The 25,477-nt window shown below is 36.3% G+C and overlaps 1 protein-coding gene across 1 annotated transcript in view; it reads left to right on the plus strand.

Moving 5' to 3' along the window:
- The first annotated feature begins 20,440 nt into the window (after nt 1-20,440).
- Nucleotides 20,441-25,477, plus strand: part of Tyr (tyrosinase) — a 92,049-nt gene continuing 87,012 nt past the window's right edge. The window contains exon 1 of the mRNA XM_005085372.3: nt 20,441-21,318. Within this exon, the coding sequence (XP_005085429.1) occupies nt 20,500-21,318 (819 nt within the window). The 5' untranslated portion in view covers nt 20,441-20,499. The remainder of the gene's footprint in view (nt 21,319-25,477) is intronic.

A 25,477-nucleotide genomic window follows, 5' to 3' on the forward strand; every position in this document is an offset into this window, starting at 1 on the left:
TTATTGATACATGACTCTCCTTCATCTATCTCTCTGTTTAATTCTATATGTTGAGCACCACTGATCTAAAACAGTGATTTTTATAATTTTTGGTATGTGTTTCTAGCTTGAAAGTACCTTTTATTCCCCATATTTTCCCACCAAGCATTATTAAATATATTTCTCATTGTTCCAGGCTTTTATCCGATTCTTTTATCAAACAAATATTGACTTGATTAGACTCTTAGTAAACATTTTGACAGGAGTGAGATGGTATCTCAGAGCTGTTTTGATTTGCATTTCCCTGATGGCTAAGGATGTTGAGCTCTTTCTCAAGTGTCACTCAGCCTTTTTAAACTCCTCTGTTGAGAATTCTCTATTTAGTTCCGTAGCCCACTTTTTAATTTGATCCTTTGGTGTTTTGGAGACTTGCTTCTTGAGTTCTTTGTAAATTTTGGAGATCAGCCCTCTGTCAGATATGGGGTTAGTGAATATCTTTTCCCTTTCTGTGGGCTGCCTTTTTAACTTGCTGACTCTGTCCTTTGCCTTACAGAAGCTTCTCAGTTTCAGGAGGTCCCATTTATTAATTATTGATCTCAATGGCTGTGTTACTGGTGTTATGTTAAGGAAGAGGTCTCATGTACCAATTCATTCAAGGGTACCTCCCACTTTGTCCTCTAAGAGTTTCAGTGTGGCTAGATTTATGTTGAAGTCTTTGATCCATTTGGACTTAAGTTTTGTGCATGGCAATATACAGGGATCTACATGCCAGCATCCAATTATGCCAGCACCATTTGTTAAAGATGCTTTCTTTTTTCCATTGTATAGTTTTAGCTTGTCATAGATAAGGTGTTCGAAGGTGTGCGTTGATATCAGGATCTTTGATTTGATTCCATTTGTCTATCTGTCTGTTTTTGTGCCAATACCAAGCTGTTTTCAGGACTATAACTCTATAGTGCTTGAAGTCAGGGATGGTGATGCCTCCTGAAGTTCCTTTATTGTATAGGGTTGTTTTGGCTATCCTGGGTCTTTTGTTTTGCCCTGTAAAGTTGAGGATTGTCCTTTTAAGATCTGTGAAAAATTGTGTTGGTATTTTGATAGGGACTGCGTTGAATCTCTAGATTGTTTTTGTTAAGATTTTCATGTTTACTATGTTGATCCTACCTATCCAAGAGCATGGGAGATCTTTCCATTTTCTGGTATCTTCTTTAACTTCTCTCTTTAAGGACTCAAAGTTCTTGTTGTACAGGGCTTTCACATGTTTGGTTAAAATTATGCCAAGATATTTTATGTTGTTTGTGGCAATTGTAAAGGGTGATGTTTCCCTGATTTCTTCTCATCACCTTAATTGTCTATATATAGTAGAGCTACTGATTTTTTTAGTTAATTTTGCATCCTGCCACTTTGATGAAGGTATTTATCAGTTTTAGGAGTTCCCTGGTAGAATTCTTTGGGTCACTTATGTAGACTATCATATCATTTGCAAATAGTGAAAGTTTGGCTTCTTCCTTTCCAATTTGTATCCCCATTGATCTCCTTTTGTTGCCTTATTGCTCTAGCAAGAACCTCAAGTACAATATTGAAGAGACAGAGAGAGAGTGGACATCCTTGTCTTGTTCCTGATTTTAGAGGAATAATGTTGAGTTTCTCTCCAAACAGTTTGATGTTGGTTGTTGGTTTGCTTTTGTTATGTTTAGGTATGTTCCTGTTATCCCTGATCATTATAATATAGTTATCATGAAGTCATGTTGGATTTTGTCAAAGACTTTTTCAGCATCTAATGAGATGATCATGCTGTTTCTCTTTTTTAGTTTGTTTATATGGTGGATTACATTGATGAATTTTCATATGTTGAACCATTCCTGCATCCCTGGGATGAAGCCTACTTGGTTGTGGTGTATGATTTTTCTAATGTGTTCTTGGATTTGATTTGCTAGTGTTTTAATGAGTATTTTTGGATCAATGTTCATGAGGGAGACTGGTCTGTAATTCCTTATCTTGGTTGTGTCTTTGTGTGGTTTGTGTACTAATGTAATTTTAGCCTATTAAAAAGTTTGTCAGTGATCCTTCTGCTTCGACAGTGTGGAACAATTTGAAGAGTGTTGGTATTAGTTATTCCTTGAATTTTTGGTAGAATTCTGCAATGAAGCCATCTGTCCCTGGACTTTATTTGGTTGGAAAACTTTTTATGGCTGCTTCTATTTCATTAGGGGTTATAGATATGTCTAAATTGCTTATCTGTTCTTGATTTAATTTGGGTAAGTGACATCTATCCAGAAAATCATCTGTTTCCTTTAAATTTTCCAATTTTGTGGATTTCTCCAGTGTCTGATGTTGTGTCCCCTTTTCATTTCTGATTTTGTTAATTAGCATGTTCTTTCTCTGTCTTTTGGTTAAGTCAGATAAAGGTTTGTCTATCTTGTTGACTTTGTTTGTACTTTATTGATTTCAGCTCTCAATTTGATTATTTCCTACCAAATACTCCTCCTGGGTGAGTTTGCTTCGTTTTGTTCTATAGCATTCAGGTGTTCTGAATTCTCTAGTGTGGCAATTCTCCAGTTTCTTCATTTGAGCATATTATGCTGTTAACTTTCCTCTTAGAACTGCTTTCAAAGTGTCCCATAGGTTTATGTATGTTGTGCCTTCATTTTCATTGAATCTAGGAAGTCTTTGATTTCTTTCTTTAATTCTTCCTTTACCTAGGGGTTCTGCAATTGAACATTGTTCCATTTCCTTGAGTTTGTAGGGCTTTGGCAATTTGTGTTGATGTTGAATTCTAATTTTAAGCAGTGGTGGTCTGACAAGATAAAGGGGGTTATTCCAATTTTTTTGTATCTGTTGAGGTTTGCTTTATTGCCAAGTATGTGGTTGATTTTAGAGAAGGTTCCATGTGGTGTTGAGAAGAAGGTATATTTTTTTTTGTTTTGATGGAATGTTCTATAGATGTCTGCTAAAGCCAATTGCATCATAACTTCCATTGTTTCTTTTTTAAGTTTCTGTCTGGTTGACCTGACCAGTGGTGAGAGTAGAGTGTTGAAGTCTCCCACTACATGTGTGTGGGATTTAATGTATGATTTGAGTTCTAGTAATGTTTCTTTTATAAATGTGGGTGCCTTTGTATTTGGTGTTCAGAACTGAGACTTCATCCTGATGGATTTTTCCTATGATGAATATGAAAGGACCTTCTCCATCTCTTTGATTGATTTTAGCTTGAAGTCTATTTTGTTAGATATTGGGATAGCTACACCTGCTTGCTTCTTACGTCCTTGAGGTAACTTCTGTCTTTAAAACTGAGATGTTTTTCTTGTATGCAGCAGAGGGATGAATTCTGTGTTCATATCCATTCTGTTACCCTGTGTCTTTTTATAGGTGAGTTAAGACCATTGATATTTAGGGATATTAATGACCTTCAATTGTTGATTCTTGTTTGCTTTGGATCCTTTTTTGGTGGTGGTATTGTGTGTGAGTTTTTCCCCTTATTCCTGACTTCTGATAAAGTAAGGTTATCTATTGTCCATGTTATTTTGAATGTAGTTAACTTACTTGAGTTGGAGTTTTCCTTCTAGAACTGTCTGTAGGGCTGCATTTGTGGATGCATATTGTGTAAATCTGGTTTTGTCATGGAATATCTTGTTTTCTCCATCTACAGTGATTGAGAGTTTTGCTCGCAATAGTAGTCTGGGCTGGAATCTGTAATTTCTTAGTGTTTGTAAAACATCTATCCAGGACCTTCTTGCTTTCAGAGTTTCTATGGAGAAGTCGTGTGTAATTCTGATAGGAGTGCCTTTATATGTTACTTGACCTTTTTTCTTTGTTGCTCATAATATTCTTTCTTTATTAGGTATGGGCTTACTTTATTCTACATATCTTTCTTTCCTTTTTACTCCATGGCTTTCTGAAATTATGTGTGGCTAGTCCCTGGTGTCTTCTTCTCCTTCTCCTTTTTTGAACCTCCCCTTTTCTAGCTTTCTCCTCCTATTTATTCTCTCTCTGGTAGCCCCTCCTATCCCTCTCTCTTATCTAGCTATTGACCATTCTGCTCTTTAGTAGCCTAATCAGGTGTTTTATACAGGGAAAGTAAGCAGAGCTTTACATTTTTAAAAAATGCAACATAAAACATGCAACACATCTTTGCATCATAAAGCAAATGTTTCATAGCACATCATCAGTCCCAGGAATCGGGAGACAGATGGACAGGTCTCTGTTAGTTCAGAGCCACACTGAGTTGCAAATAATTGATCCAGTCTAAAAGAGAAACAGATCATACAAAGGTTATCTCAACACTTTGGGTCACATGCTTTTAATCACAGGTTTTGAGAGGTATAGAAAGAAGAAACAAAGGGTCTCATGTGAGAATTAGTCTCCAGCAACGTTGAGGAGAGCATAGCACCTGGGATTGCAGTCTGAGGCCTGGTTGAGAGCAGTGCAATCTGGATTGCACTCTGAGTATCCGTGGAGACAGGATCACACATTTTGGTCTGAGGTAGAGAGAAGAACTAGTGACTGGCTGCTTTGCTTTCTGATCTTCAGCTTATAGCTTGAACCTCAACATCTGTCTCTGGGTTTTGATTAGTGCTACAAGAAAGAAGAAAAGAAGGAAGGAGGGGAGGAAGGGAAGGAGGGAGGAAGGATTAAAGGAAGCAAGAAAGAAGGAAAGGGGGAGGGATAAAGGAAGGAAGGAAGTCTGCCAGAAAACCAGAAACTAAGTCTGAACTGAAAGTTGGGATTTGGGATTCATCTCATCATGTGAAGAGCTGTCTATAACCTCTCTGATGAGTTATAATATTCACACCCTCAACTTTGCTTTGTATCACTCAATGGGTGAAATCAAAGAAGTTCTTGTGCTTCTAGAGTCATAATCTAAGATCAAATCCCATCTTTAAGAGAGGTTCAAATATATATAGTTTTCAGTTTTTCTTCCAAACTGACTTTTAGAGCTCTTTCCTTTAAATCATTTTTCTCACTAAGCTGTCCAAAATATGTGTGGTTTCCAGTGAGGTCTTCTAGCCTGAGATCCTGCATGGTGTCCACTGTTGCTAGAATTACCCATATGTGCCCTCTTCCAGATACATAGAGTCACCTCTATTTTTAGATGTGTTCTTGAGCTTATATATAATTTTGTTAATTGTTTCACAAGCATTTATATTGTCTGCTGCTTGTGAGTCCATTTTTGTAAAATATATTTTCCCTTGCATACATAGTTAATATAAGATTTATTTCCAAATGTTATCTGTGGTAGAATTCTTTCCATTTCATTTAATGTCCTTGTTTTTATTATTGTGTTTCATCCAGGTAAAAGTAAAAAATATTTATATAATTTTATGTGTATGATTGTTTTGCTTCCATGGATGTACTTGCCTAGTGCCCACCGAGGTCAGAAGAGGTCATTGGAACCCTGAAACGAGAGTTATAGATGGTTGTGAACCATTGTGTGAGTACTTGGAACTGAACTTGGGTCCCCTGAAAGAGGAGCAGGTATTCTTAACTACTTAGTCATCGCTCCAGCTACTGTTCTTGTGATTTACCTCTCCCACCTTTAGACGTCAAATTTGGGATGGTGAGTAGATATATAGCGTTTCATAAAATGACTAGTTTTCTAGTAAATTAATTACTTCTTATTTCTATATGTTATGGTGCTTTTATTTTTAACACTTTCAGCTTTAAGTAATTTTTGGAATATATTATTGTGTTTCACTTTGTTTTTAAAACAATAAATTTAGTGTCAACCATTATTGCCTCATAGTCAATGAATTTATAATTTCTTGTATCATTTGCTGACATTTTCAAAATTATGCAGTTAAATTACCCATAAATTTGTAGTTTTCTATAATATTTTATGGTTATAATGAAGTGTGAAAAACAGACCAGACATTAAACTACACGTGAAACATACCACTCCAGTTCTGCATGGGATTCAGAGTTAAGTTTACTCATTCTACTTACTATGAAACTACAAATGGCTTTTGGTTAACAGCTTGACTGTGGTGTCATTGGTACACAATAAAGACATATTATCATCAGCTATGCAATTTACTCCTATAACTGTTGCAAAATTTTAATTATAAACACTTGATATTATACTCATCTCCTCCCCAGCACTACTTGTACATTTTGTACATTATTCTCTCTATTGTTGCTTTCCTCCTATTTTTCTCTGTCCTCTTCCCCCTTCTTCCTTTTCTCTTTCATTATGGGAAACAGCATTTTCCTCAACATAGAGCATTGCAATGAGAACTCATGTATGACTCAGCAATCCTATTACTGGGTTATATCCAAACAAAATTTAAACCATGCTTTTTAAACAAGAAGGTTTTAATTTTGCTTACACTTGGAGGGCATAGTTCATTGTAATAAGACAGTAATGGGGATTTGAGATTGAGACAGCTAATCCTATTTCTTTTTTGCAGTCAGGAAGCAGAAGGAGATGAAAGCTATGTTCATTTCACTTTCGTTTTTGTTTTCAGTCCAACATCCCAGCCTATAGGATTATGCTAACTGTTTTCAGGATGCATCTTCCATGATCAGGTAAACTTTTGAAGACATATACATCCCTAGAGGTCTGTTTCCATGGTGATTCTCATGATCGTTAAGTTGGAATAGATGATTAGTATCACAGTTCTACCCCTTGTCCATAATATTCAACCCTTGGTCCCTAGCATCTAGTTTTTCTCTAATCATGAAAAAAATTCATTCAGCCAATCTCTAAAAGGTCCTATACTTTTAATAGTCTTAATACTGTTCAAATCCAAAGTCCAAAGTCTCTTCAGAATCCCAATGCAGTCTTATAACTATGAGCACTTACAAAGATCAAAATATGTTTAATACTCCCAATGTGCAGTGACAAAAAGCAAATATTCTCACCCCATATTGAGAAATGAGAGACAGAAAGAAGCATTGTTTTCAATATAAGACTAAATCCCAGCAGAGCCAAGTCCTGTAGCTCAGTATCTTGCACTTTGGACACAAGTTTCATCGTCTGGGATAGAAAGGGCTTGCGTCCCCTCACCACTGCATCTCTGACACTTATAGCACATGCATCCTCTTTTGTAGTCTAGCTGCTCTTTATGCATGCAGTTTTTCATCATGAAATTTCTATGGTTCGAGAGTACCCAGAATCTGAAGGGGTTTCTTTACAACTAAGAATCACTTTCGCACACTCATGCAGTATCCTCTTAGATCCTCTTTGTAGAAATTCTGATATTTATACACATTGCCTCGTTTCTTCAGCTCTCTAGAAACGTGATGCCAGAGTCAACTTCAATCTTGGATCATTAACTCATGAAAAAAACAATTCCAAGTGGATGATGCTGCCAAGTTCTGCTGTCATTTGGCCTTGTTGGGCATAGCTCACATACTCTCTATCTTTCTAAGCAGTGTTGAAAACACTGTTTTAAATATGTCCTTTCATGTTTTTAGTGATAACCGAGGACCAAAAACACATCAAATAATCACTGACAGATGAGTCAATAAATGTAATGTTACACATATATGCAGGGAATATTATAAAACCTTTGAAACATAAAAGAAATCTTTCCATTTGTGATAAAGTCCCAGAAAACTGCATCTTCTTTGTTTTCTTTGTATCCCTTTAAAATAAGCTTTTCTTTTACTGAAAACCTGTGAATAGTAAACATTCTCATTTTCACAAAACGTTTTGTTTAATATTATTGTTAAAATATGAAGATCTGTGCTGTGACAGGATACTCTGATTGTAATTGAGACATATCCCTTTATCCATTTATAACTTAGTTTTGTGAGGAGCACAACTCTCTTTTCTATATAGTTCTTTTTTCCACATTTTTTATTCAACTTTTTATGCATTTTACTCTCAGTTCCCCTCCTCCCCCACCCCCCAATCCTCCCAATCCCTCACCCTGCTCCATCCCCCCTCCGCTCCCCAGGGAGGGCAAGGGCCTCCATGAGGGATATTCAGAGTCTGTCACATCATCCCAGGAAGGGCCTAGGTTCTTCCCCATGTGTCCAGGCTGAGAGAGCATCCCTCTATGTGATATGGGATCCCAGAGTCCCTCTGTATGCCTAGGTATAAATACTGTTCTACTCTCCAAAGTCCACAGATTGCCAAGGCCTCCTCTCTGTCCCCAAGGTTCAGTGGGAGGAATGTCTGGATCAGTCCCATGCTGGCCCCTCAGTCATCAGTCTGGTGTCCATGTGTTCTGCCGTGTTTAGGTCAGCTGCCTCCGTGGGTTTTGCCAGCCTGATCTTGATTCCTTTGGTCATCATTCCTCTAAATAGTTCTATTTTAAGGCTAATATTTCCCCTTGATTTTCTTATTTTTCCTCAAAGATTTTAGGATTCCATTATTTTTTCTAGTTATATGCATACTGTTGTTGACTTGAGCTATTTGACTGTTTTGTTTTATTATCTTTACACACAAAATATATAGGTATTTTCTTATTATTTCATTATTTCTTCGGTTTTACAGAAATTAGTTTGACATTTCATTACCTCATTGCTGATATATGTCAAGATGAAATTTATTCAGTATGTTTATGAGACATCTGTATTTCTATGTTATTATTCACCAAAAGGTAAATGAATCAATTATTCATAAATAAATAAGTGGTAAAGAATGTTTGATTTATATTCACACAAGGAAATTCTATCCAGCCATTGAAATAAATAAAGAAATTTTTATTGCAACAATGTGAATGAATTTTTTAGAGGACATTGTGTCTAGTAGAGAAGCCAGGCACAGAAGACAAATACTGCATGACTCACTTAACACAACTGGAATCTAAAATATTTCCGTTGTTCCTTGGGCTTGAATGGTGATATGTTAAGGAGGTTTTAGTTAAAGAACTAAATATTTTAGTTACACCGAAAAAAATCAAACGGTGTTATTGCACAACATTCTGATAATTTTCAGTATTTTATATTTTTGAAAAAGTGCTAAACGTGTGAACACACATTTTGCTTAATTGATTTTGTATTTGTTTTTTATTTGTATTTATTTTTGAGAACTTTGTACATGTATACCATGGAATATGATCATATCCACCACTCATTTTCTGTATTCACCTCTCTCTATATCTCTCCAACACATCAACCTTCCAAACTTGTTAGGGATGCCCTACCAGTTCCAATTAGTGCTATCTATTTTGCTTGGATGTGGTGCCATCCATTCACCATGGGAAATCTATTAATGAAACTACCCTCAATGGGTAATAATTCACCCCATTACCTTACTCCCCAAAACTATCCACTACTATTAGAATCTCATTGAGGGATACAGCCAGGAGATGTTTTACATCATCTATGCCAAGAATTTGGCTGGCTTGATTTGTGTAGGTCTTCTGCATATAATCACAGCCAATGTTAACTTATGATTACCATAGCCAAGTTTTGTCCAGGAGATAGCATCTCATAGCATATTTCTCCATCCTCCATGTATTAGTTATTCATCTTGTCCTGTGGTAAAAATACCATGAACAAAAATAATTTAGAAATGTTTTCTTTTAGATTATGGTTCCAGAAAGATAGAGTTGATACTTGTGGGGAACGAATGGTCAGAATTGGCAGAAACAGAAAGCAGACTAATTACATTATCATCCATATGCACAGGTTGTAGAGTGAGATGATAAACTCTCAAAGACCTCTATAGAGTGAAGTAATAAATACTTGAAATGATGTAAATGTCCTAGCAACCCACCAAGTCCTAGTGGTTCCATTATCTCCCCATCAGTACCACTAACTGAGGATCAAGTGTTCAAAAACATAAGCCTATGAGTGACGTGTCTCATTCACACCATCATATTCTGGCTGTTGTGTTCTTTCTGTTTCTTCTTCAGCTGTTTCCCAATTCTTGGTGTGTATGTGACATGGAAAAAAATATATATATCACATTTTGGGCTGAAATTTCATTATCTTATTCTCAGTATTTGTCCAACTAGGCATCTCTCCACTGACTATTATTCACTACAAAATAAGACTCCAAACTTGGCTTAGACCTCTGAATTTATGTTCATTAATAAGAATTAGGATTCAGTAATGTATAAGCACACTGTGTCTCTGAAACAATCTCTCTTAATATTCAATCTCAGATTTTCACCTAAAGTCACCATGTTCATTTGTTTACATGAACCACCAAACATAAACATCATGAACTATAAAGTATATGATCATTGACACATCTGTAAGTACCCATGCTATTATTTTTTTCATTGCTCTTGCCTTCTATTTCAAATTCAACCAGTTACTTGAAATACTGGCAGTATGTTGTAATCTGTGTGCAAATTTTTCAGTTCCCTATACTTGGCAACATTTTCCTTTTTTATTTTCCTTCATCTATTTACACTACTCTTCTTTCATGATTAAGAATGCCTCTACTGGCAGACTTTCCTAACAGTCTTGTCTCTTGGGACCATTTATAGAAGGTAAGAGCTGTATTTTCACAAAGCATCACTATTTCCCAGAGTATAAATCCAAAAATATAGACCTGTTGCTAAACCAGAGTTATCCTGTTGCACTAGTGACTGTTTCTTCATTTGGACCCACTAGTTACTATTCCATGCTACTTTACACCTTCTGATCCTCATTTACTTTTTAAGATTCAAGATTAGAAAAAATATTTAATGGAGGTATTTAAAAAATTAATCACATTATATAATAAGTGACATTTGTGTTGAGTATCATTTCTTAGGCCTTCAAAGTCACTCTGTTCTTCTCTGAATTGTTTTGAGTCTCTTGATATTGATTGTCAATAACTGCATTAATAGATTTTTCATCCTCTGACTTGAGTTTGACTTTATTCACAGCTAGATTAGGGGCAGAAGTAGAGCAAAGCCAAAGGTCCCTCTCTGTCACATGGGTAGAAAGTTGCTTGCATCATTCTCTAAGGTCACGCCTCCTGCCAGCTGACTCTGTCAGGACAGTAATGTCTGTGTTTTAAGTTATTCTCTGGCCATTCTTTTCATGCACCACATTATCCTCTGTTCTTTTTCTTCAACCCCACCCCCAACATTGTAAATAGCTTCTTTCTTAAGCTCTGTTCAAAGAATCAGCTTGAGTGTGTCAGCTGCTTCCTCCTAGGGTCCTGACTGATACCACAGTATTCACAATATGCATTTAAAAAACTGTCCTTTTTTACTCCCTAGACAGACTGAACTTCTGTAAAGTCAGGATGTGGCTTGTTTTCCCTTGTCATCCTCTGCTGTCATACTCAGTGCTTGGTAAATATAAGCACGAAACAAGCATTTCTTTAATATACTTAATGAAGGAAGAACTCTGACTTCTTAAAAGGAGATGGTGATTCATATATTTCTTAAATTTTAAGCACAATAATTCAGGATGGGTAGTATGAATCTGTGTCTGTGGTAGGTATGAACTTGTTCAGAAGAAAGATATAAGGTGATTAAATAGAATGTTTTGGAGAAACTAAACTTGGGAGCAAGTCTTCCAGATAATTATCATCTAAAACAGCTGAGAATAGACATGGCAAGGTGAAGTTCTTGGGAAGACAGGCAGTTTGGGAGAAATGTGTTCATAAACTCCTGCTTTGTTTGGGAATCTGTATACAGTGAGAATTTAAGAAAAAGTAAATCAAGAAAGAAGCACTGTATAGATTATTCTGGCAAGAATTTTATTACCTATCATATAGGACATTTTTGGATTATCTGTTGGGAGAGGAATTGGGTATGTTATTTCTACTAAGAATCATCTCATTCTTGTTCATATATGATCTTTTTATAATTGTGATTTGTAACATTATCTTATGTTGAACATTATAACCTCCCCTTCATCTCAGATACCACTAAGGGCCATGAAGCAACAGGAGCTATTCAGGGAAAGATTGTTGTACTTCCAATAGTTAATCAGAAATTATAGAATATTATGGAAGTATGGATTTGTAGAGAGATAAGGATAATGAGACTTGTGAGATGGCTCCATGGCTAAAAGTTTTTGCTGTCAAGCTTGATGTCTTAAGTTCAGGTCCTAGGATCTTTATAGAAAAAGAAAAGAACAGACTACTGCAGGGTTGCCTCCTGACTTCTGCACACATGCAGTAGCTTATACATATACATGTGCTCACACACATATTCATGCAAAATAAATTTTAAAAAATGTAATGTAATAAAAAAGTTTTCAAAAGCAATGATATAAACAATGTTCTGGGAATCATGGAGTTGTCTTGGTCTTGAGAGGCATGCATCTTAAGTTTTTCAGGTTAGACTCCATGACTCTTGTGGCATGATGTGCTTTCCAGTTCCTGAGAGATTGATACTTTCCCTCAGACAGTGAAGCATTCAGACTGCTTTGTGTTTCTCTTAATAGTCCAGGAAGCATGAAGACTTGACAGGACAGTTGGCCTTAAACATTAATCTTGGGTACCATTATGACTTGAAACACTCACTGTATCCTAGCAACTACAACTGTGTTGATACTGGCAATTGCCATTATAATCTGTTTCTGAAAAAAAGTATAAAAAGAATGTTTGCTCTCAAAAAATTATCACAGCACTGCAGTACTTCCAACTTGGCCTAAATTAATTCATCAAGGCCATTTTAGGTATCTTTGCCAGGTAAGTAAGCACAAGCACTTACAAGAATGTAGTTTATTGGGTGTTGGTGGCACACGCCTTTAATCCCAGCACTCAGGAAGCAGAGGCAGGTGGATCTCTGTGAGTTCAAGGCCAGCCTGATCTACAAAGCGAGTTCTAAGAGAGCCTCCAAAGTAAGACAGAGAAACCCTGTCTTGAAAAACCAAAGAAAAAAAAGTTCATGAAGGTATTTCATTTTCTTTAGCTGTGAATATATGTTGTTTTTTAAACAATCTGCAGAAGTGGGCATTGCAAGTATAATCACTTACATTTTACAGATGTGGAAAGTTACAATTTCGTTAGGTATTTGCTGAAAGACACCCACAATAGAACAGCACCAAAAAATTTGAACTTATTTCCAAAGTCAATCTCCCTGGCTTGCCTTTCTCTTTCTTTGTTTCTTTCTTTTGTTCTTTCTTTTGTTCTTTCTCTCTCTCTCTCTCTCTCTCTCTCTCTCTCTCTCTCTCTCTCTCTCTCTCTCTCTCTCCTGATGGGGGAAGTCCTATGTATATATCAATAAAGCACTGTTGGGCCAATAGGGAACCAAGATAGGTGGGACTAGGAGTCCAGGAGAACTCTGGGAAGGAGAAACACAGAGTCGAGATGTAACACCATGGGGTAGGAAGCCCGGAAAGTTCTCCGGTAAGAGAAATACTTAGATTAACAATTATGGGGTAATTACTTAAGTCAGAGCTAGCCAGTAAGAAACAAGCAAGGCCAACAGCTTCATAATTAATACAGCGTCATGTGTGTTATTTGGGGACTACAACGCGGCAGAGCCCAGGTGACTGGCGGGTGATAAACCAAAGCGGCTAGCAAGGAAAAGCCGCCCTTTACACTTTCCTTTTCTCTTCTTTGCCTAGAATTTATTGAGGACAAAAATCAAGCAAAACACAACTGTAGAAAAAATGCTAGTCAGGTAGGCAAGGAAAATATTGGTTTTCACTTTGACTGCATGAGTCCACTGCCAGCATGTTTGGGACTCCTTTAGAAGGTTTTCCAGGATAATATAATTACTTCAGAACAGTTTTAGATAAAAGGGAGCTAAAAATGTTTCCATGGGCCATTTTGAATAGAAAAAAGAAACACGGCAAATGGAAAATGTCAAAGAGGCATTCCTACTTGTCTTTCATAATAAAATAATGATAATAATAATAATAATAATAATAATAATGTGCAAACCAGAGCAATGTTGTATGGGGCATCATGATTGAGCTCAAATAAGAGGAGTGTTATATTACTGAACAATAATAGCACTGAAAATTAGGTACCATCTTTCTTAGGATCTACACGGTTTACTGGTATTGAGTGGAATCTTTCTTTCTGCTAGATCGCTTTTATAGACTGAAAAGTGCAATATAGGTGCTATGAGAGAAAAGGCATTGATGGTGTCACACAGCTGACAACCTTTGAAATGGTATGACCAACCTGCCAGCCTAAATATGCTTCCTGGTACAACAGTGGCACAAGTGATATAGGGAAAATCAAGTGCTTTATGCTTGACTTGAGAACTGGTCACAAGAGGTAATCTGAGTGTTTTACTGTGAACTCAGTGAAAAACCCATAACTGAAGAGGACTTGGAACTTAAGAGGAATCTACTACTCTTGGTTATTTAAATTCATACAACATAAAATGTTTTCTAAATACCTAGTTTTATGCCCAAAGATGTGTACTACTACTACTACTCTCTCTCTCTCCCATTCTTTTTTTTCCTCAATATGATTTTATATAAGTTAGAAACATGCATGCTTCACATGCCAATCCCAGTTCCCTCTCTCACCCCTCCTCCCTTTCCCTCCACTAGTCCCTCCCAACCCCCACCCAATCCCCACATCATTCCCCAGGGAGGGTGAGGCTCTCCTTGGGGGAATATTCAGAGTCTGTCATTTCATCCATGGCAGGACATAGGGCCTTCCCCATGTGTCCAAGCTGAGAGAGCATCCCTCCATGTGGAATGGGCTCCCAAAGTTCATTCGTACACTATGGTGAACATTGATATACTACCCAAGACTCCTGAGATTTCTGAGGCCTCCTCACTGAAATTATATTCATGGAGTCTGGATCAGTCCCCTGTTGGCCTCTCAGCTATCAGTCTGGGGTTCAAGAGCTCCCCCTTCTCTGGTCAGCTGCATTCTTAATCACAAAACCCTGAAATTGTCAAAGAAAAATTGATAAAAAATTTTTAAAGTTTCTCTACATTCCAAATGTATTGCAACTTAGGTTTGAATGTCTGTTTATTATCTAGATTTCTCTTAATTCCTGAAATGTTTTGGTGGCTTATAGAAGCCATCCTACAATTCTACATCTTTTTACTTCCTCCTGGTTATGTTCTCTATGATGACTCTTAAATTGTAACTTTTGTTCTTGTAATGTGATTTTACTTTTTGGCACTGCTATTAGAATATATAATAGCCACATAATTATAATGTTGGTCATAAATAGGTAATAGTGGTAGTATAAAGTATTAATTCAAAAATTTGATTCATAGGAAATAAGTGATATATGTGTGTTCTGGATAATGTATAGACAGTTCAATTAAGACAAAATAAAATGTATTTGGCATTGTGATAACCACATTTTTCTAATCCTTAAATAGTCTATGAAGGTAAAAATGTGATGAAATTTTAGTGTTTAACATAACTGAGATGTTTCATAATAGATTACCTCAAACTGATGCAAGGGGTGATGGATATCCATTTTTTTCTAGATTTTAATTCAGAACACAGTACAACACTCAAAGACAGCCTTCCAAACAGTTATTAAGACATTTGTACAAGGCCAGGTTTAAACAGAAGGATGAATACAATAAAATACCATCGGCAAATAAAACTATCATCATTGTGAAAGATAACATAATAAACGTGAAATACCTAGCTATTTGTAGTTACACAGGAAGATATGACCTTTACAACTTACTGTTAACTTTCTCTTAACCATTCACATCAATTGTCTTGAAAATAGTCAGACATAATACGTACCATTCAGAATTACCTTGACTATTGAAATTTTTAAAAATGTGCACATCCTTGCCCAAACAAGTTATCAGTCTTCTCAATAGTATTTCATAAAATAATTGTTGATTAAAATTCAAGTAAATACTAGTCCATTTGCTTTCCTGTGTAGGCTTCTGTGGGGGAGTGTCTATGACAGTGTCCTGTTCTATCTGCCTGTCTGTCTCTGTCTCTGTTTCTATCTTCTTCCTGTTTTGAGACTGCCTTTCATCCCTTCAATCACCCTGTCCCCTGCAATAAATCTTTTGCATGAGATCTGTTGTGTGGTGTGATTTCAGTGACATTCATTGGTTTCAATCCACCAAAGTACTACTTCTGCCACAAAACCCTAACAAACATCCCACAGCCTGTAGATCAGCATAGGTTCTCCTGCAGCAATGTCATTGAATATTATTGGGAGACTAGAAATCATGAAAGTGAATAAGGAAGAATTCATTTTGAGAAGGAGAAAGAGAATAGGCTAATCCCTGAGTCCTGAGAAAGCATGGCATTCAGTACAACTGCAAAATCTCCTATCTCAGAGAACAATATTTTAACTGGAGACAGAGCAAGAGATATCACTGGCCATAGAAGGGACCTACTATAGTATTTAAGTATATCTAATAAAATACTTATCATCAATCGTTGTGCACTGAAATGGGCTTTCTAGTAATGAGAATTTGGTAATGATGAACAGTTATTAATAAAAACACTGAACATGAATGGCATGAAATAATTAAATGTATGTCAGAACATACATTAAAAGTATGTCAGGAATATATTAGGTCATTTAAAATGAGGAAGAACCTCATCTTAGAATTGGGCATACTAAAGTTGTGATAAATAGAACTGCTTAAACAAATCCTAATTTATATATTCTCACTCTTCTCCCCATTTTTTAGCCCTAAAATTTAGTAACTTAGAAATTCTTACCTAAAAATTGAGAATGTCTGACCAGAACATCAAATTCAGGGTCACTGATTTGTTGAACATTTTACCACCTGAAATCTGTAAGGTTTTAGGCATTGAAGGAGTTCCATATTTATGGACAAAATTAGTGTTTCTAAACCACAGCTATAGAGAATTATTCACTGTAAATGTTTCCCTTTATTTGTATCTATGCATACAAGTATTCCTAAACATAGTGATCATTAACATATGCATCAGAAACTGCTAGATGGCTCAGTAGGAAAGACACTCCCTGTCAATCCTGCAGGGTTCAAACCCCAGGATCCATGTGATGAAGGAAAGAAATTGCTCTCACAAGAAATGACTCTCCTGATTACTCCTGAGCATCTGGCACACGTTGGTTCACCTATACACACACAGACACACACATACACTATTGCATATCATGCCCAATAAAAATGCACTTCATTGTAAAAGAAAAAAGAATCATGTGAAACCATTAGTAAATGTTATAAAATTAGAAAGACAGTTTTGAAATCTTAGCAAAATAATGTCTATAAGAAGAAAATCTTGAAAATCATAAAACACAAAATTTTGCTAGAAAATTGTATGATAGTCTGAATCATTTCAAGCCAATGATCTTTTTTAAAAAAACAAAAAGGAATAATTGAAACTACAGTACTCAAGTATCTTGGAATGAGTACTTACTTTTGTTTTCTGTTGTGACAAAAAAAGAAAATTGTAACAAAAGCAAGTTAGATAAGAAAAGTTTATGCTGGCTAACAGTTCAAGAGTACAGCCCATCATGGTAGGGAAGTCAAGGCAGTACGAGACTGACCTGACACACCTACTCTACTCCACAATTAGAAACACAGAGGAACACATGTATACATATGCACACCTTACTTTCTTTATTTTATAAAGTCCAGAATTTCATGTTCAGGGATTTATCCCACCCACAATTAAGATGAGTCTACTCACACAAATCAGTGTAATAAAGGTAGTGCCCACAAGTATGCCTAGAAGACCATCTCCCAAGTAATTCTAGATTCTGTCAAGTTGACAAAATCATTACAAACAGCAAACAAAAAATGACTAAAGACTTACTTGATAAGAGCCATGTATAGTGCGGCATGTGTATAACCTAGCACTAGGGAGACAGAGGCAAGAAGTTCAGGAATTCAACATCAGGTTGACCAAATAGCTGGTTCAAGACAAGCCTAAGCATTTTCCATCTCTCAAATCATCACTTTGGTCCAAGCAACATCATATGTTCCCTTATATATTTCATCACTCATCTAGTAGTTTTTTCAATTCTCAATCGAATTCTCTCTTCATATTGCATCTCAGTAGCTTGTATATAAAGATGTTTTAAATTCCCTTGGGATGACATTCAAACTGTTTCAAACTTTTTGCTTGTGCATGTGTATAACTTACATTTATCTTTGTTGCATTGTAGCTGCAGGCACCTTACAGGCAGTCCTTAGAATTCTTGAGAGTGTTATGCCATTTCCACTTGAAGCTTTAATTCAAGAAGTCCTTCTATAAAAGTTTGCTCTTAATTCTATGTCTCCATCAGTTGTGTCTTGAAATATGTTTTCTCCCAGAAAATATTCTTCTTCAATCCTACTAAAAATGAATAGACCCACCTACATTTTTCCTTACAGAACTTTTATAGAAACTTCAAAAAGTTGTTTAATTCATAAAAATATTCAAATATACATTGTAAGGATTCAGGTATCATGCTGACCTGACCCTGTCACTTAGCAGAAGGGTTTCATGAGTGCTGGTCTTCACTCAGGTTCAAAGGACCCCTTTAAAAGAAAGACTTCTGGCTATTTAAGCTGTCTTTCTGCTCCTCTCTTCCCCCTCTCTCTTTCCCCTCTCCCTGCAGTCCCTTTCCCACTATTACCCTGGGGCAGACAGGGCTTTTCCTGTTTCCCTCTTCTCTTCTGTCCTCTCTGTGTGTCTCTTTACCTCTTTTCTCTTTCCTTCCCCCTCTCTTTCCTTTCTAATAAAATTTCTCACTTAAGCTCTGTCTGCCTGGTGTTTTTGTCTCTTGCCTCTGTCACCCTCACTGGCCAAGGAATTCTCCAAGATTTGCCATGCAAGGTCCCCCTCGAGTTTTATCACAACATACATAGCTATAAATAATAAAATTAAATCGCGATTTTAAAAAAAGGCATTCTTGACAGTTGTGAAAACTGTCCTATTATACTTGCTATAACATTCAAATTTTGTCCTCACCAAATCCCCAATAGATTATCAATAAACATATTTAGTGTATCCAGTAAGTTCCCAGCTTTAGCTAAGGTAGTATTGCATTAACTCTGTCTTAGGGTATACAGTAGTCAACCAGGATGGGTGGAGCATTATCTAATTCTATAACTTGAAGATACCTACAGATTGTACATCTAGAGACAGGGAAAAATGTGTAAATAGATTATGATGCATAGAAGCCAGTACTAGCAATAGAATTATCATATAATAAGCTACTGAAGACAATGGACTGATTACATTTAAGAGGAACAAACAGAACTGTTAATTTAAGGGTCTCAATCCTTCTGAAGGAAATAAAGACAGCAAACTACATTTTAGTATGTCTTCTAAGTAGTCTCTACAAATTCTGAAATAGACTTGGGAAAACAGATGTGAAGTCCTTAGAAAGCATGGTGGTGACTTTCTAAGCAATTTTGCTGGGATTCCTGACAGTGGAACAAGTGAAAGAAAAAGTTGTTAATTAAATTAAACACAAGAAGCTGAATTCCACCAGCAACTACTTGGGAGAGAATTAGAGTAGGTCACATGTGGCTACAAGTAATGCAGAGCAAAAACTCCCCAGGGTGAAGGAGTCCTGTGTTAATCTCTTTTCTGCTCTAAGATGAGAAAAGGAAAAAAGGACTAAGCCTTCTGAATGGGATCACGTGAGCGCTTCCAGACCCCAGCAAGAGACAGTCTCCATGGAAACTTCCCTTTCCCTGCACCCACACACTCACTGCTCCTTCAACCTGCAAAGGCTGCCTTGAATCTCAAGAAAATACTATGGAGGAGTCAACACTTTTTAAAAATTGATACTAACCCTAGGGGAGAAGTGAAGAAACAGAGCAGAGTGACATTCCAGCGTCATCAGGGATGAGATGTTTTTCTCTAGATCTCTTCCACTCCAGGTTCAGACAGAATAGTTTCCTTAAACCTTCACTTCTGTTCCCTTGCTCTCTAAATTCAGAGAACAGCCTGGCTTTCAGTGAAGCAGCATAGGGAAGGAATCTTTACAGGGACCAGTGTTACTTGACAGTTCTCATTCTTCTGCAGTTCAAAGCATCCAACAAGTCCATGACTAATTTCCAGAGTTTATGGGTAAAAAAATAGAATGGAGAGAGAGAGAGAGAGAGAGAGAGAGAGAGAGAGAGAGAGAGAGAGAGAGAGAGAGAGAGGAGAGAGAGGTCTCTTTGAATTGGAAACCCGTATTGATGCAATTCACCACAATAACAAAGTAAGCTACCTTTGTAATAGTCAGAAAACGCATCAAAATAATTAAGGAAAAGTGAGAGGTACTTCTTTTAGTGTGATAATTTTTATAAAATAATAAACTCAGCAGTAATCAAATATAAGCATCAGTCTGTTATGAGAAAAAATATCTTTGCAAAGTGACATCTAAGAATGTTGTTATTCACTTACAGTCCCTGAGGGCAACAGCCTTGTGTTCAGAATCCAGATGTTTCTTGATTTTTATTCACAAAAAACAATCTAGACAATCTCATCTTGGTATTATTTCTCATTTGCAAATTGCAATCATTGCTAGTTTCGTATCAATTAGAATAAAAAATCTTATTGCTTATGTCTACGACATTCTGTGCAAACTCTGAGGAAAATTTAGTCATGTGCTTTCCAGTAGATAAAAGCTAATGGTAAAGACTGAGAGTATCTGATGTAGGAAGGGGGAGTGGTTTTATAAGTCTTAGCCAAGACATGTGATAGTCACTACAGGGGTTTCTGAGAAAAGAAGTCTGTGATTCTCATTAACCCATTTAAGCAGATCTTGGATCATCTAAAGGGGAAAGAAAATGTTCCTGGCTGTTTTGTATTGCCTTCTGTGGAGTTTCCAGATCTCTTCTTCCCATTTCCCTCGAGCTTGTGTCTCCTCAAAAAACTTGATGGCAAAAGAATGCTGTCCACCATGGACAGGTGACGGGAGTCCCTGCGGCCAACTTTCAGGCAGAGGTTCTTGCCAGGACATCCTTCTTTCCAATGCACCCACTGGACCTCAATTTCCCTTCAAAGGGGTGGATGACCGTGAGTCCTGGCCCTCTGTATTTTACAATAGAACCTGCCAGTGCTCTGGCAACTTCATGGGATTCAACTGCGGAAACTGTAAATTTGGATTTGGGGGATCAAATTGCACAGAGAAGCGACTCTTAATTAGAAGAAACATCTATGATTTGAGTGTCCCAGAAAAGAATAAGTTCTTTGCTTACCTAAATTTAGCAAAGCATACTATCAGCCCAGTCTATGTTATCCCCATAGGTACATATGGTCAAATGAACAATGGGTCAACACCCATGTTTAATGATATAAGCGTCTATGATCTCTTTGTATGGATGCATTACTATGTGTCAAGAGACACTCTGCTTGGAGGTTCTGAAATCTGGAGGGACGTTGATTTTGCCCACGAAGCACCAGGGTTTCTGCCTTGGCACAGACTTTTCTTGCTACTGTGGGAACAAGAAATACGAGAGCTAACAGGCGATGAGAACTTCACCATTCCATACTGGGACTGGCGGGATGCCGAAAATTGTGATATTTGCACAGATGAGTACTTGGGAGGTCGCCACCCTGAAAATCCTAATCTACTCAGTCCAGCATCCTTCTTCTCCTCATGGCAGGTAAGACCGACTTCACATGCAGAGTTAGAGAGGAATGGTAGTTCTCTGTGAACAAATCTCAGTGTAGAAACGGTTCCGAACCAAAAGATTCTTATCTCTTGACTTTTTTCAGAACACCACAAAATCACAATTAATGTATGTTCATCTAATATCTAATAGCTTAATTCCTAATCTGCTGTCAACAAAGACTGCTTGGTTCACCACTGTATTGTTAGCACCTCAGAGGGTATCTGGCGTAAACAGTAGTTTAGAGTTATTTAGAAATCGTTGAGTAACCATATTATCTTAGTCCATGTTTTTGAATAATAAAATTATCATTATTTTAAATAAAATGTTAAATTTATTGCCAATAAAATACACAGGATATACTACTTAAAAATAAAAATCTTGGCACTAACACAGACTAGTTAAGCAGAATCTTCAAGGGAAAGTGCTGGAATAATTCACTAAGTCTCAATGATGATCTTTGTTATATGAATTTTTGATAAACATTGATTGGATGCAAAGTCTTCAGTTGTTTAAATTTGAAAAGAAACTAAAGTCTGTTGAATGAGTATTTAGAATATGTGAATCTAGAATATTGAAATTATTTATATACATTAACTGATTTAATGTACATTTAATATCAACCTATCCCTATTTTAAAGCCATAAGATATGCATAATTTGTTTAAATTATATGACAGCACTATTGGTAAATAGTAAAGATGATATTTGTTCATGGGTTCAGAGGTTGCGTGACTCACCCCTTTATTTTCAGGGACAAGAGCGGTCTGTAGAAGAGATCCGGCTCTGCTAAATTTTCTCATTAGGATGAAGAAGTCAGCCTTCTTTCTCTTTTACAAACATTAGAAATAGAATTAATGGGTTGCTACTTTGAATTCCCATTTCTCCTATTATTTTTCTTCATTCTGGATTAGCAGCAAAAGAAAAAAATAAATGTTTAGATGTTTTTCCTTTAAATAAACTCAAATGTGAGATGTTTTTCTGTCTTTTCTTCTAAAAATTCCTAATGCAACTATTGTATCAATTCAAAATTGATGAAAAGAACACTGCACAGCCTACCCAATACTTGACAAATTTCAAATACAAATGTACTTCATCCATGATGCTCACACACTTCCAAAATGGAGCCTCTCAAAAGGGCAATTGTAAAATAGAGGTGCTAATTCCTGGTGTCAACTGTTTACTAAAGCCTAGTGGTACTTTATATGAAGGGACATTGCTGGAAAACTATTGCTGTGTGTTTTCAGTTATTCTACTTTAATTGATGAAATTCAAACCCCTCATCTAGCTCTCTACTCTCCTGGCTTGCTTTAAATTATGTTAATCTTGGATGTGGAATTCCCTTAGATAAACAATATTTGATTTGCTATATTGTTTCACTTGATATAGAAAGGCTGGAGGATCATCTAAATTATCAAAAGTTGTAATACATACACTGAGTTCATTTAGAAGATATAAATTAATATTTAATTACACAAAAGTCTACTTCCAGATGATGCCCAGATTTACTGTTTATAATCATGTTTTGACTATTGAATTCATCTTATGATTATGGTCAGCTCTATAACTTTCTTACAAAACAAAACAAAATAGAAATTAAAACCACAATATACTTATCTGACTTAATTAGCTATGAACTATTACTGCTACAGTATTACCTATACACTTGTACTGCAATTATAGTTCTGTGTAGGAAAAGGCCTTTTACATAGAATTAGGTGAAAAAATCACTAAAAAAACAAGCAAAATTAAATAAAAATAGTTAGCAAAGCAAGAGAACAAACTCTTGTAAGTAAACAACGTTTTAAAACGTGAGATTAAATGAATAAACATTTGTTTTACCTAATCCGAACACTGTTTAGGGCTACGCAGTTGCAGACAGGCAGATAAACTAACTCATGTTGTCTGTTTTCTTGATTTATACAATCTCTCCTGTTAAGGTACTTCAAAAATGAATATTGTTCTCTGTCATCCCTTCCCATTAGTAGAGGGTTGAAAGTTTTGAGAGGAGGGTATATGATCAAAACACATTTTATGCTTCCATGGAAATGTCCTTAGGAAAGCCCTGATCAGTGGATATGCAACAAAGAACAGGAAGTATCACTTCAAAAGAAAACTGAATAGTGACTCACAGAAGTGAAATCAAAGCAAATTAGGACTATTTGAGTCTGGAAAGATGGCTTTGGCATTAAGACCACTGGTTATTCTTTCAGACAACTGGATTCAAATCCAATCATGTGAATGGCAGTTACAGTCATCTGTAACTCGCTTCCTAGGGCAATGACATCCTTTTCTGACTTCCCTGGGTACAGGCTCATACATGGTGCACACACATATGTGCAGACAAGACACCTATAGACATAAAATTATAAATAAATTAATTAATATTTAAGTTGCATTAATTCAATCACTCAGATTTACAGCCATCTATAATGTTTGTCATTGCTCTATAGTTGCTTGGACATTAGTATAATCTAACTACTTGCTGGAAACACAGAATCAACTGGTCTATTGAAAAGCTCCAGTGTGCATTTTTATTCACTTGTGGAGGAGTTCCTACACTGTAGCCTAAGGCTGATCTGTAACTCACTCTAAAGCCTAGGCTGGCCTCTAAAACACAGTAATCCTCCTGCCTCAGCCTCCCAACAGTGCTTGTACTTTTAGACCTCTTTATGTGGCTCTAATTTTCAGCCAGCACTAAGATTCACAGATTTAATTAATATGGAGATTGTTTAGGTATCTCTTTACTTTCCTTTATGAAAACACAGTTTCTGTAATGAACACAACATTAATTTGAATGCTTTTGTCTAAATTAAACATTCAAACTAAAAGCTACATTGTTCTGTGTTAGATGAGATCAAATAGCTTGTGAGTTAAAATGAGCTCATTAATACCTTCCAAATTAGCTAAGCTGATAGTCCATTTCATATGGGCTTCTACTCATTGATTGAGTTCAGGTATTTCTTTACAAAAGGAGATGTTAGAGATTTGATGGTATTTATCCATTCCAACATGAAAGATCTTTTGTGATATCTCATGGAATGCTCAAATTTTATAATTGATAGACCTGAAACAGTAGGAGGATTTGTGAATAAGAAAAACAACCAAACGAAAACACCTGATGCCAGGACCCAAGTGGCTATGTCTCCATTTCTATTTAAGTAAACTGTGTTGACATGCCTAAAGCATATCTAATAACAAACTAATTTATGGGTGTATAATTAGATAGGTGCTTACTTTTTCTACCTTAAGTTCTCTTCCAGTTGACCCAAGTTTGATTCCTAGTACCCATAGGATGACTTACAACTATCTTTAACTCCAGTCCCAACACCAGGGGATCCAACATTTTTTTCTGACCTTTATGGACACAAGACACACACATGGTCCACAGATACGCATTAGGGAAAACACCCATACACATAAAAGGTAAAAAAAATGAATTCATATGCACCAACACTGAGGAAGAGAGACACTTCTATTTATGGCAGATAGAATTTATTTCTGTTCCTTTGTGTCACACTTTGCAAAGGTTTATCTTACAGCTTCTGTAATATTTCAGAACATGTGAACTGTTTATTAAGCCTAACTCTGCCTACCACTGTTAGATTCTTCCAGGTAGAATATATGGACCATGATATACAAACAGAATGCGTGTCATAAATACATAATAAAAATCAGAGAAATTTAATCCTGATGCATTTCTGAGATATCAGCCCATATTTTACAACACTGAATTCTCAATGTGAAAGACACAAAACTGCCAACAGACAGTATTTGCTTAAGTACTAGGATCCGTTATTTTGTGAAGTGCTTGCTGGTCATCATGTGTGTGTGTGTGTGTGTGTGTGTGTGTGTGTGTGTGTGTGTGTGTGTGTGTAAATGTGTACATGAAAATATGTGATATAGATAATAATACATCTAAACCTTATGTGAGATGAAAGAATTACCTGGCAATTTTTCGCTGACAGGAGATAGTACATAAAATCAAGTAATTAAGGCTAATTTTATTAGAAATAAGGTTTAATGTGCAATCAGTTTTTTCCTAATTTATTATTTATTCATTTTTTGATTATTCTCAAAAATACGTTCAAGTAGTAGCACACCTGTCTCTATTAACATAGTCCAGTAATTTTTTAGAAAAAGGAAGACATTTA

This window comes from Mesocricetus auratus, unplaced genomic scaffold (genome assembly GCF_017639785.1).
Source record: "Mesocricetus auratus isolate SY011 unplaced genomic scaffold, BCM_Maur_2.0 Super-Scaffold_4256, whole genome shotgun sequence".
NCBI classification, from domain to species: Eukaryota; Metazoa; Chordata; class Mammalia; order Rodentia; family Cricetidae; genus Mesocricetus; species Mesocricetus auratus.